The 16,792-nt window shown below is 45.9% G+C and overlaps 1 protein-coding gene across 1 annotated transcript in view; it reads left to right on the plus strand.

The window, feature by feature from the left end:
- The first annotated feature begins 415 nt into the window (after window positions 1–415).
- LOXL2 (lysyl oxidase like 2) overlaps window positions 416–16,792 on the plus strand; it is a 57,272-nt gene continuing 40,895 nt past the window's right edge. Inside the window, exons 1-3 of the mRNA XM_041490652.1 lie at window positions 416–508; window positions 10,576–10,981; window positions 15,268–15,443. Of these exons, the coding sequence (XP_041346586.1) occupies window positions 10,630–10,981; window positions 15,268–15,443 (528 nt within the window). The 5' untranslated portion in view covers window positions 416–508; window positions 10,576–10,629. The remainder of the gene's footprint in view (window positions 509–10,575; window positions 10,982–15,267; window positions 15,444–16,792) is intronic.

Below are 16,792 nucleotides of genomic sequence, written 5' to 3' on the forward strand. Positions count from 1 at the left end.
ATCCCAGGAGATCCCAGTGCTGGGAATTCCGGGGATGTGGAGCAGCTGGAAAAGGGGATGCTGCAGGGTTAAGGGTGGGTGAACCCCGGGAGCTGCCAGTGCTGGGAATTCCAGGATGCCGTGCCAGAACCCCCTGCAATTCCATGGACTGAATCACCTCAGAGTCCTTAAATATTAAAGTTTCACCGGGATAACTCCCAGGATTTATTCTCTGGAGATTAAAAATCCATGCTCCTCATCCCTTTTTTTTTTTTTTTTTTTGGGAAGCGCGGCCGCTCCCCCCGCTCTGCCCGGCCGGGAGGAGCGCTGAGCTCACGGCGGAGCCGCCGGCGGGGCGGCTCCGGGGAGGGGTTTGCGGAGCAAATCCAGTGAAATTTGGCAGGAAGCAGCAGCTCCTCGCCGCACATTTCCCTGCCTGCAGGAGGATTTTTTGCAGCGCTCAGCCCGGGAGGAAAACCTGGATGAAGCTGGGCTGAGCTGCCCCCCAGCACAGGCACCGCTAATTGAGGTAAATTCGGGGCTGCGAGCCGGGTTTGGGGTTTTATTGCCACAAAAAATTCATTAATTTCAACGTTTCTAAAGCTTTCTTTCTTCGCGGCTGAAAGTTTCATTTCCCTTCTTCTCTCCGAACGTGTTTTTCTCCCTCTCCCGTCGTGGTAAAAGACTGGGCTGGGGGAAAATTGATGTTTTCCCTAATTCTTGTCCTCCGGGCTGGATTTGGCGGGGCTGCGATGCCGAAGAGTTTCGGTGTCACTTTTTAAAGAAGTCCTGGCCGAGCTGGAGATTTTATCCCTTTTTTGCTCCCAGCCATTCCCGACTGGAATAAAAGACGAGTTGCGAGTCCGGGCAATGCCTGAGCTGGGATTTTGGTAAAATATCCCGAATTTCGAGCAGAAAAGCCATCAGCGTTGGGTAAATCGGGGAGGATCTTGGAGTTCTCCTCTCTGGATAATTCCCGTTTTTTCAGAGGGAAAACTCAGGGGCAGATGTTTGGCAGAAGGTGCAAAATATGTCCTTAATTAAGGAATTTTTTTCCTGCTGTCACTGCTGGGGATTCTCTGAGCCTACGAGCAGCTCCTTGAAAACTGTTTTGTGCTGGTGAATTTTGGGATTACTTCGGGATATCCGCCTGGAAAGCTGCCCCGGAGAAACGTGGGATGCTCAACCCGGCCCGGGCTGAGCTCACCAATCGTTGTGATTAATATTTCCCTCCCGATGAGTTTTTGTTGTTAATTAAACAGCTGTGCATAAAAGATCTAAGCCCAGATAACTTAGAATATTAGAGAGGAAGATCCAAGTTTGGATATTTGGGAGTGCAGCAGGAAAACAATTCATCATCTCCACAATCAGCTCATAAAGGTGACAGCGCAGTGCTCCCAATTTTTCCTGGATACAGCCAAAAAAAATCATGGATTTAGGGCTCCTCCTTCCCAGTTTTCTCGCCACCCACGGTGGTGGAATTTCCTCAGTTGGGGAGTGGGGAGCAGTTAAAATAATAATAAATGAAATAAAAGCGTGAATTGCTGGGATATCCGAGTGCTCAGGGAGGAATCACACCTTGGAGCGAGTGCTGGGTGCTCCGGGAGGGAATTCCGATAATCCCGGCCCCAGGGGCAGCAGGGTGTTGGGAAACATCCCCGAAAATGCCTTGTTAAAGGAAATTCAATCCTTAAATCAGGCGGTGCTGAGGCTCAGAATCCCTCTCCAGTCCAACCAGCAGGAGCTTTGGGGGTGCAGAAATGAGAATTTTAGGGGGAAAAACTTCGGGGAAGTTTCAGCAGCTCGGAAGAGCCCCGGGGGTTGCGGAGTGGGTGATGGAGCCCAGGAAAGGCTCCTGCCCTCCGCCCGGGACTGAATGGAAATTCCAAAGGGAATTCCGTGTGCTCTGCTGGAACTTCATCCTGCTACAGGCTGAGCCCCTGAAACGCACCCAGAAACGAGCTCTGGGTTTTTGTATCCAAATTCATTGTCTTTCTGTCCCTGCGCTCCATTCTGCTTTCCTTTCCTTCATTTATATTCATTTTTCCCTTTTATTCCTTCCCCTCCCGAGCAATTCCAGAGCATCCCTGGTGAGGTTTCAAAGCAGAGCTCCCAGGTCTGGGCACTGGGATGATCCCCAGATTTTACCAGGGTCGGGATTAAATGCACAAGACATTATTTCTTGTTTGGACTTTGATGTTTATTAGTTGTTATTTACATTATATTTACTTAGATGTTTATTAGTTATTATTTATATTTACTTAGATGTTTATTAGTTCTTATTTATATTACAGTCTCACCACCCATGAGTTTCGCAGCATTTCACTTTAACAAACTAAAAAATGGAGCCCTATTTCTCCCTCTCTGCAAGGCTTGTTAAGGATAAATTGTCTAATTAAGAAATGACGCTTAAATTATTTTTACTTTTAACTTAGTAACTGAGCACTTGTGGCCTGCAGTGTGGACTTTTTTATCCATTTACACAATACCACTTAAACTCGTGAAGAACAAGGTGAAGAAGGAGCAGCCTCTGCCCTAAAACTTCTATCTTGATTTACATTTATCTTTACATTTATCTTTACATTTATATATTTATATATTTATATATTTATATATTTATATTTATATTTATATTTATATTTATATTTAGTGTGTATTATATATAAAAATATATAAACATATAATATTTGTTTATATTTATTTATATATATGATAGAATATATTACTATTTCCTAAAACTTTAAACCCCAAGTTTCCTCCCTGCCATGTCACACACTTCCATCCAAGCTCCACACCCACAGTCCCAGTGCTGTCACTCAATTTTGGAAGTTTTCCCCACAGCCTCAGGTCAGTGCAGAGTTCTCTTGGGGGTCAGTGTCTGCCAGACAGACAGAGCCCCTTTTTGGCACTTTCAGGGCCCTTTTTTGGCACCTTCAGGGCCTTTTTTTGGTACTCTCAGAACCCTTTTTTTCACTTCCAGGGCCCTTTTTTGACACTCTCAGGGCCCTTTTTTGACATTTCCAGGGCCTTTTTTGACACTCTCAGGGCCCTTTTTTGGCACCTTCAGGGCCCTTTTTTTTTTTTGACACTTTCTGAGCCCTTTTTTGGACACCTTCAGGGCCTTTTTTTGGCACCTTCAGGGCCCTTTTTTTGGTACTCTCAGAACCCTTTTTTTCACTTCCAGGGCCCTTTTTTGGCACTTTCAGGGCCTTTTTTGACACCTTCAGAGCCCGTTCTTTGACACTCTCAGGGCCCTTTTTATTCACTTTCTGAGCCCTTTTTTGACATTTTCTGTCCCACATTTCCCACTCCCCTCTGCAAAAACGCCCTCGGAGGAGGAAAAGTTCCACTCCTAATCCAGGATGGAAATTTGTTATTCCAAGGGGGATTTCCCAGCAATAACAACGGCCTGGTTTGGAGCCCGGCTGTCCCGCTGCTGGATTAGGGAGATTAATTCAAACAGCATCACCCCGAGGGTGAGGAGTGATCCCCTCCTCCTTGGAGGGTTTCAGATCCACCTGGAAATCCTCTCCAGGGAAATCTGAGATGTTCAACCCCCAGCCAGGCTGAGCTCTGCTCCTTCAGCTCAGGATCCTTCTCTGTGGTTAATTTTCCCCTTCAGATGAATTTTTGGTGTTTAATTTAAGCAGTTTTTGCTGTGTGGAGATAAAAAAAATAAAGATCAAATGACCAGGAGAGCTCAGAACATTACAGAGATCCTGGTTTAGAAATCTGGGAATGTAGCAGGAAGACTTTTCCCCATCTCTATCTGGGGAAATGTATCACTATAAAGAGATATTTATCTTCATATTTATCTATATAAATATGTATTTATAAGGATATATTGATGTTTATAAAGATAAATTCCCTAAAATTTGCAGGGACATGGGAATTTTTCCAGGGATCAACACCTGGATTGGGATTTTCTGACAGTGGTTGGTGCCTCTGATCCTTCCAGGGACCTTTGTGGCTCAGGTTTTTAGGAGTGGGAACAGGAAGGGATTTAATCCATGGGGATTTAACCCTTGGAGAGCCCCTGCCATGGCAGGGCAGAGACTCTTGGAGCACTGGGAGCAGGGATCCAAAATCTCACCCCGGGGAATGGCAGGATTTTATTTCCTTTAACAATTCTGGAGAGGCTCCCAGTGGAGAAGAGGCTGGAGAACTCCTCCCGTGGCATCTGGGGTGATGGAGAGTGGAATTGGGAATGCAGGAATTCCCAGGATTCCTGTTCCCAGCCCGAGGAATACACCTGGGGTGATGGAGCTGGAACTGGGGATGCAGGGATTCCCGGGATTCCCAGGATTCCTGTTCCCACCCCGAGGAATGCACCTGGGGTGATGGAGAGAGGAATTTGGGATGCAGGGATTCCATTCCTGTTCCAAGGGAAATCCTGTTCCCACCCCGAGGAATTACCTGGGGCGATGGAGCTGGAACTGGGGATGCAGGGATTCCTGGGATTCCTGTTCCAAGGGAAATCCTCTTCCCAGCCCAAGGAACGCACCTGGGGTGATGGAGAGAGGAGTTTGGGATGCAGGGATTATCGGGATTCCTGTTCCAAGGGAAATCCTGTTCCCAGCCCGAGGAATGTACCTGGGGTGATGGAGCTGGAATTGGGAATGCAGGGATTCCCGGGATTCCTGTTCCCAGGCCGAGGGATGGAGAGTGGAATTGGGAATGCAGGGATTGCTGGGATTCTATTCCCAGCCCAAGGAGCACCTGGGGCGATGGAATTGGGAATGCAGGAATTCCCGGGATTCCTCTTCCAAGGGAAATCCTGTTCCCAGCCCGAGGAATGTACCTGGGGTGATGGAGCTGGAATTGGGTATGCAGGGATTCCCGGGATTCTATTCCCAGCCCGAGGAACGCACCTGGGGCAATGGAATTGGGAATGCAGGAATTCCCGGGATTCCTGTTCCCAGCCCGAGGAATGCACCTGGGGCGATGGAGAGTGGAATTGGGAGGCAGAAATTCCCAGGATTCCCGGGATTCCCAGTTCCAAGCGGCTGAACACCAACGGTTCAGAGCTCCAGGGACAATCGGGACAATTGTCCCCGCTCCCGAGGGATGTGGAGCGTTGCTGCCTCCTCGGGCACAAAGCGCTCCCGTGGGCATTCCAGACTTTGCTTTTGTTGTCTGGAGGAGGACGGGAGCAGGGAAGTGTCTGGTTCCGGGGTTTGTCTGAGCTCATCCATGGCTGGGGTGACTGGAGGGGATTCAAAAGGGGAATTTTGGCTGAATTTGGCTCGGGAGATGAGCGAGCTCTGTTACACCTGGAAAAGCAAAAACTCAGGATTAGGAGCTTTGGGAGGTCCATGGAAAGGAGGGAGAAAGGTTTTAAATGGGCAGAGAGTGCCAGGACAAGAGGCAATGGTTTTAAACTGCCAGAGGGCAGGGACAGTTGGGATATTGGCAAGGAATTCCTCCCTGGGAGGGGGTGGGGAAGGCTGGGATGGAATTCCCAGAGCACCTGCCGCTGCCCCTGGATCCCTGGAAGTGTCCAAGGATGGACACCCTGGGGCAGTGGGAGGTGTCCCTGCCATGGCAGGGGTGGCACAGGATGGGATTTCAATCCCTTCCAACCCAGTCCATCCCATGATTCCATAACAATTCCATGCTTTTTCCTTGCCATCCCATGTCTCTGTTCCCTTCAAGACCCAGGACTGGAGCCCTGGAAAGGGCTGAGTCAGCAGCCACCAGGATCATGCCTGGAAGCCTTACACTACACATTCCTGTGGGGATGGATCTCAGCTTCCAGCCTGGAATATGGCACAGAGAACCAGGAGACCTGGAGCATTTCCTGCCTTCTCCACTGGCTCTGCTCGATGGGTTTTTAATGTTCTGTCTTGGATTCCTTTGAATGGAGAGACCAAAATATTGCCCTGACGTCAGGAAGAAATCTGGAGGTCGTTAGAGGCCGTGAGGGGAGCAATGAGCCCGAAAGGAAAGGAAAATCCAGCCCAAACCAAACCTCCTGCAAACTTCAGCCTGGATTTCTTCTCAGGGAGCTCAGCACGTGCAGCTCCCCCAGACTGGAGGGGAGAACGTGTCCAAGCCTCGCTGCCAGCGGCAGAGCTGTGGTTTTGCTGGAATATTTTCCATGTTAAGTTGTGTTCTTGTGGTTTCTGGTGCCCCCGTGATGTGTGGGTGCAGCTGGCTCTGCCGTGCCCTTCAAATGTTGTTTTGAGTGAGGCTGTGGCTGAACCATCCCGAAAATGTCTTGGAGCTGAGGAGGGAGATTTCAGGAAAGAATAAATCCAGGATTTCTGTGGAGTGAAGGAGCTGCTGGGAAATTTTCTCTGTTATCAATCCTCTAAACCAGTCCTGGCCTCAAATCCCGGTGAAAAACGACCTGGATGCTGTGGATCAGAGCTATGGAATGGTTTGGGTGGGAAGGGATTTTAAATCCCTTAAATCCCATCTCCTTCCACCCCCTTCCACCATCCCTGGGTGCCCCAAGCCCCATCCAGCCTGGCCTTGGACATCTCCAGGGATGGGGCAAACCCAGCCTGAGCTCTGCCATGCCAGAATTCCCACTTCTCCCTCCTGTCCCCTCGGGATAGACAAAAGCTGAGAGCCCATTTCAGTGCTGAGGCCCTGGGAGCTTTCCCTGGATTCTGCTGCGTTCCTGAAGTTTCCCCCTTGGACCTGGGCTGCCGTTTTTTGTGGGAATCCCAAATCGTGGCTGTGGAATCCCTCTGGATCCTGCTCTTCCTGGTTTAATCTGAGGAAATTTTCTTGAGCCCCTCAATGAACAGGGGCTGTGGGAGCAGGAGGGTTTCTTTTGGGGGACGCAGAACTTGTGGAAGTTTTGTCTCCTGGTGTTTGGGATTGGAGGGAACTCAGACGCTGCTGCTGTCCTGGTCTTGTGCAGAATTCCCCCAGGATTTTTGCATGTGGAATGGGATTTCTGAGTGGTTTTCTAGTGCCTTCTCCCTGAGGAGCCCCTCCTGATCCCACAGCAAAGCAGGGACACGGTGCTGCTCCACCTGAGTGCCCTGAGGCATTTTTCCTAGGGATGGGTTGGGAATGTGTTCCTACAATCTTGTTGGAATTCCTTTTTCCCAGCCAGAATTCCCTCTGTAGCGCTTTATCCTCTCCCACCAGGATTTCTCCAGCTCTGTGAGTTTTCTCCTTTCCCTGTGCAGGACTTGGATGATCCTTGTGGGTCCCTAAATTCCTGGGGAACAGCAGCAAACCCATTTTGGGCTCCAGGGCAGCCCGGCTCAGCAGGGCTTTGCCAAGAGGACAAGTTCCACCTCCTGGATCTGCTCTAATCCCAATTAGTGTCTCCCAGGCTAATCTTGGCCCCAATTAAAGCAACCTGGAGCTCTGCCGTGACCTTCCCCTCCCTGCCAGCTGCTCCCGAGGTCTCGCAGGGCCGGGATTCTTGGAAAGGCTCTGGCATCTGGCAGGCTCGGCTCATTAACACCTCCGCGGCGGCTGGGAGCCATCCCCAGCCCTGCTCCGCACGGTTTCCCCAAATTGTTGTGTCTTTTGGCTCCAGTCCTCCCTGAAGCGGCTGCAGAGGTTGGGTTTGAGCAGGGGAAGGGCTCGAGGGGGAGTTCACAGCTTGCAGTTGTTCCCTGATCCCGAGGGACCCCCGAAAGCGGGGCTGACACGGGTTCCTGTTTGCCTTGGCACGGGGCAGGTTCTGGGCTCTTTGTTGAGCCTTTTCTCCTCTCAAATATTCGGGTTTAGTTGACATTGAGCTTTCTGGAGGCTCAGAAATAAACCAAAACTGACCCAGAGGGGAATTTGTTCATGTTCTAGTCAAGATGCTGAAGTGCTGCCTTATCTCTGACAGCTGCAGGGTTTGACTGGGAGGTTGCTCCACCCTTTATCTGCCTTTTCCTTCCCAAATTTCCCTCACGTGGCTGCAGGACCATCCAGATGCTCCCAGAAATAGAAATACAAATATTTATAAACAGAGCTCTGCATTCTCAGTGTGTGGGACAGTCCTGGGAAAGCTTTAACGACCCTTTAGAAACCAAATTAATGACCGTTTAGAAACCCAATTAATGACCCTTTAGAAACCCAAATAATGACCCTTTAAAAACCCAAATAATGACCCTTTAGAAACCCAAATAATGACCCTTTCTAAACCCCGCTGGGAGTCTGGGGTTAAATCACCCTCCTCAGCTGAATTTTTCAGGAGAGCTTCTGCAGCCCAATTTTGTTTTTGAGGAGGGTTTGCTGAGGGTTTGCAAATGCTGCTTCTGCAGCAGCAAGGAACAGCAGCCACTGGGGATGGGGCTGATCAAGACAGCTGTTTGGGGGTGGAGCAGATCGACAGATGTTGTTTAGGGATGGAACAGATCAATACAGAATATTTGGGGATGGAACAAATCAAGACAGATGTTTCTGTATGGAGCAGATCAAACCAGATGTTCAAAAATGAAACCTGAAGCCCAGATTTTCCTGCAGAGCTCGAGGCTCTGCTGAGGTGAAACTCCTCCCCTCTGGAGTTTGGACCGACAATTCCCACCTGTCCTTCCCTGCCGAGATCCAAGGGGATCCCTGGAATTTTTTTCTCCATCCAGGAGCATCTCCCAGCCCCTGTTTGTCCCCTGGGCTGAACCCATCCCACACCCATTCAAACATCTCCAGAGGTTTGTTCAGAGCCCGGTGCTGCCGGGCTTGGGGTCAGGGCTGATGGCTGGGACCAGTCCAGGTACGGGAGCTCCTGGATCTGGGATCCTGGATCACTCTGGAGGCTCCTGGATCCCAGTGAATCTCCTGGATCTGGGATCCTGGATCCCAGTGAATCTCCTGGATCTGGGATCCTGGATCCCAGTGAATCTCCTGGATCTGGGATCCTGGATCCCAGTGAATCTCCTGGATCTGGGATCCTGGATCCCAGTGAATCTCCTGGATCTGGGATCCCGGATCCAAGTGGAGCTCCTGGATCTAGGATCCTGAATCACTCTGGAGCTCCTGGATCCCTGTGGAGCTCCTGGATCTGGGATCCTGGATCCTTCTGGAGCTCCTGGATCTGGGATCCCTCTGATCCTGCCCTCCAGCTGCATTCCCTCTGGAAAATCCCCTCTCCCGGCTGCCAGAGGGAGCAGCAGCTGCATTTCCCTCCTGCCATCCCCAAGCTGGTGCAGGACCTGATTTTATTCCTCTCTCTCAGCCTCACCTCCTGACCTACAAAAAATTGGCTCCTGGAAACCAAATGTTTGTTTTCCAAGATTTTTTCCCCCCTCATTTTCCCGCTCCATCCTGATTTATGAGATCTGTTGTGAAACCTCCTCTCACTTTTCCTGTTTCCCCTCCAATCCTGAGCTTTAATCCCCGTGCTCCTGTTTCACTTCTCCCTTCCTTAGGAAAATCCATTTCATTCCAGCAGGAATGTCCTGAGCCCCATCCCTGTTTAACCCACAGGGAAACTGAGGCACAGCCCTGGAAATTACCTGGAATTCTGATCCACATCCTCCTCAGCTTTAAAGGGTGTTCATGGATTTTGTATCTTTATGTGAGGATGTGATTTTTTGGGGATTTTTTTTTTTTTTTTTTTAGGGATAGACCAGATTTAGCTGAAATTTCAGAGAATTTTAGTTCCTAGACATCTCCTTTGGAGCCAAGTCCTCCCCCTTTCTCCTCTCCTCCGGTGGCTGCCAGGAAATAACAGAGCTCTGAAGGCCTGGGGAGGATTTTCCCACTGAGCTCTGGCATTTCTTCACTCGGAAATGATGGAATCCTCACCCCCACGTGTCCTGCTTGACCACTCCATGTGCCTGGCTGTGAGTGGGAAGCAGGAAAAGGACAGGATTTCACAGGATTCAGTTCCTGGATGAAATTCCTCTCGTGAGTCACGAGAAGTTGTCTGTTCCTACCTTAAATTGTGCTCGTGGAGCACTTGGATGCCAATAAATCCCCATCCAGACTTACAACCAAAACCTGGAGATGTTTTCCACTATTCCAAGGTCATCCAAGGCTTCTGCCAAGTGTCTGGTGATGTTTTGAGTTTCTACAGATGGAACCAGACGTGCAGGAACAGAAATAAATCTTTTATCCCATGGGAAACCCAGAGTTTGGGATAAATCCCTCACTGCTGGCCACGAGATTTCCTCACCCTCCTGGTTTTCCTCTGCTTGTGATGGGTTTGGATTCTTGATGGGGAGAAAAAATGGCTCAGCTCTGTCCTGGCAGGATTTGGGTGAAGTTTTCCTGCTGGATTTCTGGAGGAAAAGAGGAAAATAATTTGCTGCAATTCCCAACTTAGAGAATTTTACCTGGGGAAAATGTATTTTTGGGGTGAAATTACATGGCAAGTCGATCTAAACTTATAAATGGGGGAGGTTTCAGTTTGTTTGTCCACCCCACAAGAAATAATTGACCCGACTTTGGTTTTCACAAGGGGTGTTGGAGGTAATCCAAATTTCCAAGATAATAATAGAAGTAATAATTAATAATATAAATAATAAATATAATAATGAATAAATAAAAAATTAAATCATAAATAACAAGCAATAAAATAAATACTAACATATTTAAATAAATACTAATGAAATAATAGAAATACTATACTAATATAAATCATATCAATTTTGTATCACTACAAACTTCAATTAAAATCTGATTTTCTTCCAGGACAGCCCTGCCTGCACTGCCTGGCTCTGGCTCTGAGGACTGTGATCACTGACAATGGGAAGATCCCAAGTTTTCCCCTCCAACCAGTGCCTGCTGCTGCTGCTGCTGGCCGAGCTGAGCTGTGCCCAGTACGAGCACTGGCCGTACCTGCCCGGCTACCCCGAGCCAGCCCCCCAGGTGTTCCAGCCCCCCCCGAGAGCCCCAAATGTGCCCAAAATCCAGCTGAGGCTGGCGGGGCAGAAGAGGAAGCACAACGAGGGCAGGGTGGAGGTGTTCTACAGCGGCGAGTGGGGCACCGTGTGCGACGACGACTTCTCCATCCACGCCGCCCACGTGGTGTGCCGGGAGCTGGGCTACGTGGAGGCCGTGTCCTGGCTGCCCAGCTCCAAGTACGGGAAAGGAGAAGGTGAGGGGATCTTGGAGCAGGGAGAGGGTCTTTCCATCTCCCAATAATCCCTGATTTCAGTTTAATTGGCGGTGCTGGGGTGTTTCTCTCTTGTGCCGGGAGCTATGTGGAGCCTGTGTCCTGGCTGCCCTCCCTGGAGCAGGGAAAGGGTCTTTCCATCTTCTAATAATCCCTAATTTCAGTTTAATTGGTGGTGCTGGGGTGTTTCTCTCTCGTGCCGGGAGCTACGTGGAGGCCGTGTCCTGGCTGCCCATCTCCAAGTATGGAAAGGAGATGGTGAAGGGATCTTGGAGCAGGGAAAGGGCCTTTCAATCTTCTAATAATCCCTGATTTCAGTTAATTGGTGGTGTTGGGGTGTTTCTCTCTCATGCCAGGAGCTGGGATACATGGAGGCCATGTCTTGGCTGCCCAGCTCCAAGTACAGGAAAGGAGAAGGTGAGGGGATCTTGGAATAGAGGGTCTCCCAATAATCCCTGATTTCAGTCTCATTGATAGTTTTAAGTGTTGGTTTGTCATGCTGTGCTCTGTGAGGTAAAAAAGATGTTAAAGCATCGGAAAGCATCCAAAGGATGGACACAGGCATGGGGAAGGCCCTGGAGCAGCTGAAGGACTTTGGATTAGGATCCCAGGGCATTGGGAGGGCCCTTCCATCTCCCAGTAGTCCCTGATTCCAGTCTCACTGATGGTTTTGGAGTGTTTCTCTCTCATGCCGGGAGCTGGGCTACGTGGAGGCCGTGTCCTGGCTGGCCAGCTCCAAGTATGGGAAAGGAGAAGGTGAGGAGATCTTCAAAAAGAGAGTCTTTCCATCTCCCAGTAATCCCTGATTTTTGGTATTGATCATCAATGATCAGTCACATTGATGGTTTTGAGTGTTGGTTTCTCGTGCTGTGCTCTGTGAGATTAAAAAGATGCTAAAGCATTGGAAAGCATCCAAAGGATGGACACAGGGATGGGGAAGGCTCTGGAGCAGCTGAAGGAGCTTGGTTTGGGATCCCAGGGCCTTTCCAGTTCCCCATAATCTCTGATTTCAGTTTAATTGATGGTTTTGAAAGTTCCTTTCTCATGCTGTGCCCTGTGCGGTAAAAAATGAGTGAAATTATTGGAAAGCATCCAAAGGATGGACACAGGGATGAAGAAGGGTCTGGAGCAGCTGAGGGACCTTGGATTGGGATCCCAGGGCACTGGGGGAGTCTCTCCAGCTCCCAGGAATCCCTAATTTCAGTTTAATTGATGAGCTGGGGGTGTTTAATGCTGTGCTGAGTGGATTTGGGATCTCAGTGGTAAAAAAAGGCGTGAAAATATTGGAGAGCATCCAAAGGATGGACACAGGGATGGGGAAGGGTCTGGAGCAGCTGAGGGCACTCAGAAAAGAGGAAACTGAAGGGGGATTTTTTGGGATCTGCTCCTGCCCAGGGGCAGCTTTGATTGTTCCCTGGACAGGATCCAGCCAAAGCTGGGGGAATTTAGGTTGGATTTTAGGGAAAAGTTCTGTGTCATGATCTGGTCTGTGCCTCCAAAGGGGTCTGAACATTTCATATCCTATGGGAATGATTATATGGGAATAACAACTATTGTGTTACATGGGAATAAAAATTATTGGATTATATGGGAATACAATTATTGGGTTAAATGGGAATAACAGTTATTGGATTATATGGGAATAACAATTTTTGGGTTAAATGGGAATAACAATTGTTGGGTTAGATGGGAATAACAATTATATGGGAATAACCATTTTGAGTGCCTTCAGGCTGCTCCTGGTGGGGAAAGGTTGTTCAGCCTCATCCCAAATTTTATCTAATGGAATCACGGAATGGTTTGGGATGGAAAGGAGCTGAAAATCGTCCAATTCCCCCCCTTCCACTGTCCCAGGCTGCTCCAACCTGGCTTTGGGCTCTTCCAGGGATCCAGGGGCAGCCACAGCTTCTCTGGGAATTCCGTCCCAGCCCCTCCTCACCCTCCCAGGGAGGAATTTCTTCCCAAAATCCCAATTAAATTTCCCCTCTTTCACCTTAAAGCCACTCCCCTTTTCCTGGGGATGCATTTTCCACATCATTTCCGCCCTCTGAACTTGCACCTGGTGGAAATGTGGAAAATCCCACCTGAATCCCAAACATCTGCTGGGAAAACCCTTGGAAAGGAGAATATTTGTGTGTGACAGCCGGGAATTCCTGAAATCACCAAATCTGAGAGGGAAAACTCTGAAATAATCCAGGAATAACAACACATCTGTGTAATAAGAGCCACCCCAAGGGATTTATTGGGATTTATTGGGATTGAATCTTGTCCTGCTGAGGATTTTTCCTGCCCTCCTGGAGCCTGGTGGATCCCACAGGGATAAATTCCACCCGGGAGGGCCGAAGGTGCTGTTTGGGTGGATTTGAGCAGTTTTTGAGTGCTCACACCAATAAATGTCCCGTAAAAGGGCGAGCAGGGCCTGAGGGAAATTGCAAAGCTGGAATGTGCTCGCGGAGTTGTGGATTTTGGCTCCGGAGGCGGAGCAGGAGATTTCCAAGCGAGGAAGAGGCCGTGACAGCGGAAAACAAACCGGGCTGGCCACGGGGTCACAGGGAGGGAGAATTCCCAGGGAAATCCCAAATCCGGGGCTGGGGGGCTTCTCCCACTCTGGTTCTGAGGGGAGCCTGATTTTGATATTAATTTATTGTTTTAATAGTTTGAATAAATTTAAATATACTAATTTAATATAGATAAATTATATTACAATGAAAGCATACTTATAATTAGTTATTAATTTCTTTTACTATAGTATTAATTTTAAAATTACATAACATAATATAACATAACATAACATGACATGATATAAATTTAACATATATATTATATTATATATTAATATTTATAATACATTCATATATAATATATCATATATAGTTTAATATATTTCCTTAATTTAATATCAATTAAATTAATATTGATTTAATATTTTAAATAAATATATTTCTTTCATATTAGTGATTATTAATATTAATATTTCATGTCAATATAGAGAATTTAATTACTAAAATATATATTAATAAAATATAATAATAATCTAATAATATAATATAATTGTAAGATTAATATATATTATATTATATATTAATATTTATAATACATTCATATATAATATATTATATCATATATAGTTTAATATATTTGCTTAATTTAATATCAATTAAATTAATATTGATTTAATATTTTAAATAAATATATTTCTTTACTATTTAATGCATATATAATTATGCCAATACATACAATTATATATAATGGAATAAATATATTCATTTAATGTTTTAAAATTTAAAATAAATATTTAAAGTTCCTTTAATAAACATTTAAATAAATTAATTTCTTTAATAGTTTAGCAATTTAAATAGAATTAATTTATTTAATATTTTAACATATTAGAGATATATATCATATCTATTTTTTAATATAATATATATGCCTGTGAACACACACCCAGGAAAAATGGGAATTCCCAGCTGGAACCTGGAGGTGGAATTTCCATTTTCCAAGAACCCCCAAGCAACAATGATGGTTTGAGAAATTAAATTTAAAAATCTCATTATTAAGGGTTTAAGCAATACCACATTTAATGAGGATTTGATGAATCAGGAATGATTTGAGGGTGATTGGAGGGCAGGGCCTAATCAACAAAATTGGGGCACGGCAGGATTTTAATTGGAATTTTCACCACTGATCCGTGGGGCAGCACAGGCTGGAGGTGGATTTTATTCCCAAATGGATAAAGGACAGGAAAATCCGTGGGCCTGAGCTTTTCCCAGTCCATCAGTCCTTGAGGTGATGCTTTATTTTCACACCAAGATTTCACACCTTGATTTTCACACTGAGAATGAGACTCAGCTGCTTCCTTGGAATCCAGATTCAGGGAATCCAGCCCAGATCCCTCCTCTTGGAATCTCAGCTGTGGTTCTTCCCATTCCAGGGAAAATTTGACTGGACAACCTGCACTGCTTGAGGTGCTGTTTCATTCATTTTCATTTTTTGCACCTTGATTTTTCCCACTGAGAATTTTCATCGGTATCCCTGGAGCAGCACAGGCTGGAGGTGGATCTTTATTCCCAAATGGATAAAGGATGGGAAAAGCCGTGGCCCAGAGCTTTTCCCAATCCACCAGTCCTTGAGGTGTTGCCACTTCATTTTCACACCAAGGTTTCACATCTTGATTTTCACACCGAGAGTGAGACCCAGCTTCCAGACTCAGGGAATCCAGCCCAGATCCCTCCTCTTGGAATCTCAGCTGTGTTTTCCTCCTTTTCCAGGGAAAATCTGGCTGGACAACGTGCACTGCACGGGCAAGGAGAGCAGCCTGGCCGCCTGCGGCTCCAACGGCTGGGGCGTGAGCGACTGCAAACACACCGAGGACGTGGGCGTGGTGTGCAGCGAGAAGAGGATCCCAGGCTTCAAGTTTGACAACTCCCTGATTAATCAAATTGAGGTAATTGGGGTAAAAATGGTGATCCAGAACGTCCTGTGGAGAGGGATGGTTGGAAGTGATGGAAGTTGTTTTATCACATGTTTATCCTGCATGTTTGATCCAGAACGTCCTGTGGAGAGGGATGGTTGGAAGTGATGGAAGTTGTTAATTTATCACATGTTTATCCTGCATATTTGTTCATGATATCAATCCTATGTTTATCACATATTTATTCATATTATCAATTTATCCCATATTTATTCCCATTGTCAACTTATCCCATATTTATTCACCTTACCAATTTATCCTACATTTATTCCCATTACCAACTTATCCCATATTTATCCACATTATCAATTTATCCCGTATTTATCCCACATCATTAATTTATCCCATATTTATCTCACCTATTTATTCCCATTATCAATTCATCCCATATTTATTCACTTTATCAATTTATCCCGTATTTATCCCACCTATTTATTCACCTTATCAATTTCTTCCATATTTATCCCACATTATTAACTTTTCCCATATTTATTCACCTTATCTGTTTATCCCATATTTATTCACATGATGAATTTATCCCACATTTATTCCCATTATGAATTTACCTCATGTTTATCTCACATATTTATCCACATGATCAATTTATTCCATATTTATTCCCACTATGAATTTATCTCATGTTTATCCCATATTTATTCACATGATCAATTTATCTCATATTTATCCCACCTATTTATTCATGTTATCAATTTATCCCATATTTATCCCACATTTATTCCCACTATGAATTTATCTCATGTTTATCCCATATTTATTCACATGATCAATTTATCTCATATTTATCCCACCTATTTATTCATGTTATCAATTTATCCCATATTTATCCCACATTTATTCCCACTATGAATTTATCTCATGTTTATCCCATATTTATTCACATGATCAATTTATCCCATATTTAGCCCATATTGATCCCAAATCCAGGGTTAAAACAAACTCTTGGCTGCTCCTGGCTGGAGAGGCAAAATTCAGGTTCCAATTTCAGACAGTCAGATAAACAATAAGAATTTGAAACTTTTTTACTATAAATTATTCTGGTTCCCCAATCAGTTTTTCAAAATTGAAATCTGTTCTTTTCATGTTTCAAAGGATGAATTTAGAGACAAAATGTGCCCTTGATTAATCAAGTGGAGGTAAATGGGGTAAAAATGCTGATGTGGAGCATCCTGTGGACTGGGATGGCTGGGACTGACATAAATTATCAATTTATCCCAAGTTTATCCCACATATTTTTTCACATTATCAGATAAATAATAAGAATTTGAAATAATCAGAGATTTTTTTTACTATAAATTATTCCA

This window comes from Pyrgilauda ruficollis, unplaced genomic scaffold (genome assembly GCF_017590135.1).
Source record: "Pyrgilauda ruficollis isolate IOZ18807 unplaced genomic scaffold, ASM1759013v1 scaffold125, whole genome shotgun sequence".
NCBI classification, from domain to species: Eukaryota; Metazoa; Chordata; class Aves; order Passeriformes; family Passeridae; genus Pyrgilauda; species Pyrgilauda ruficollis.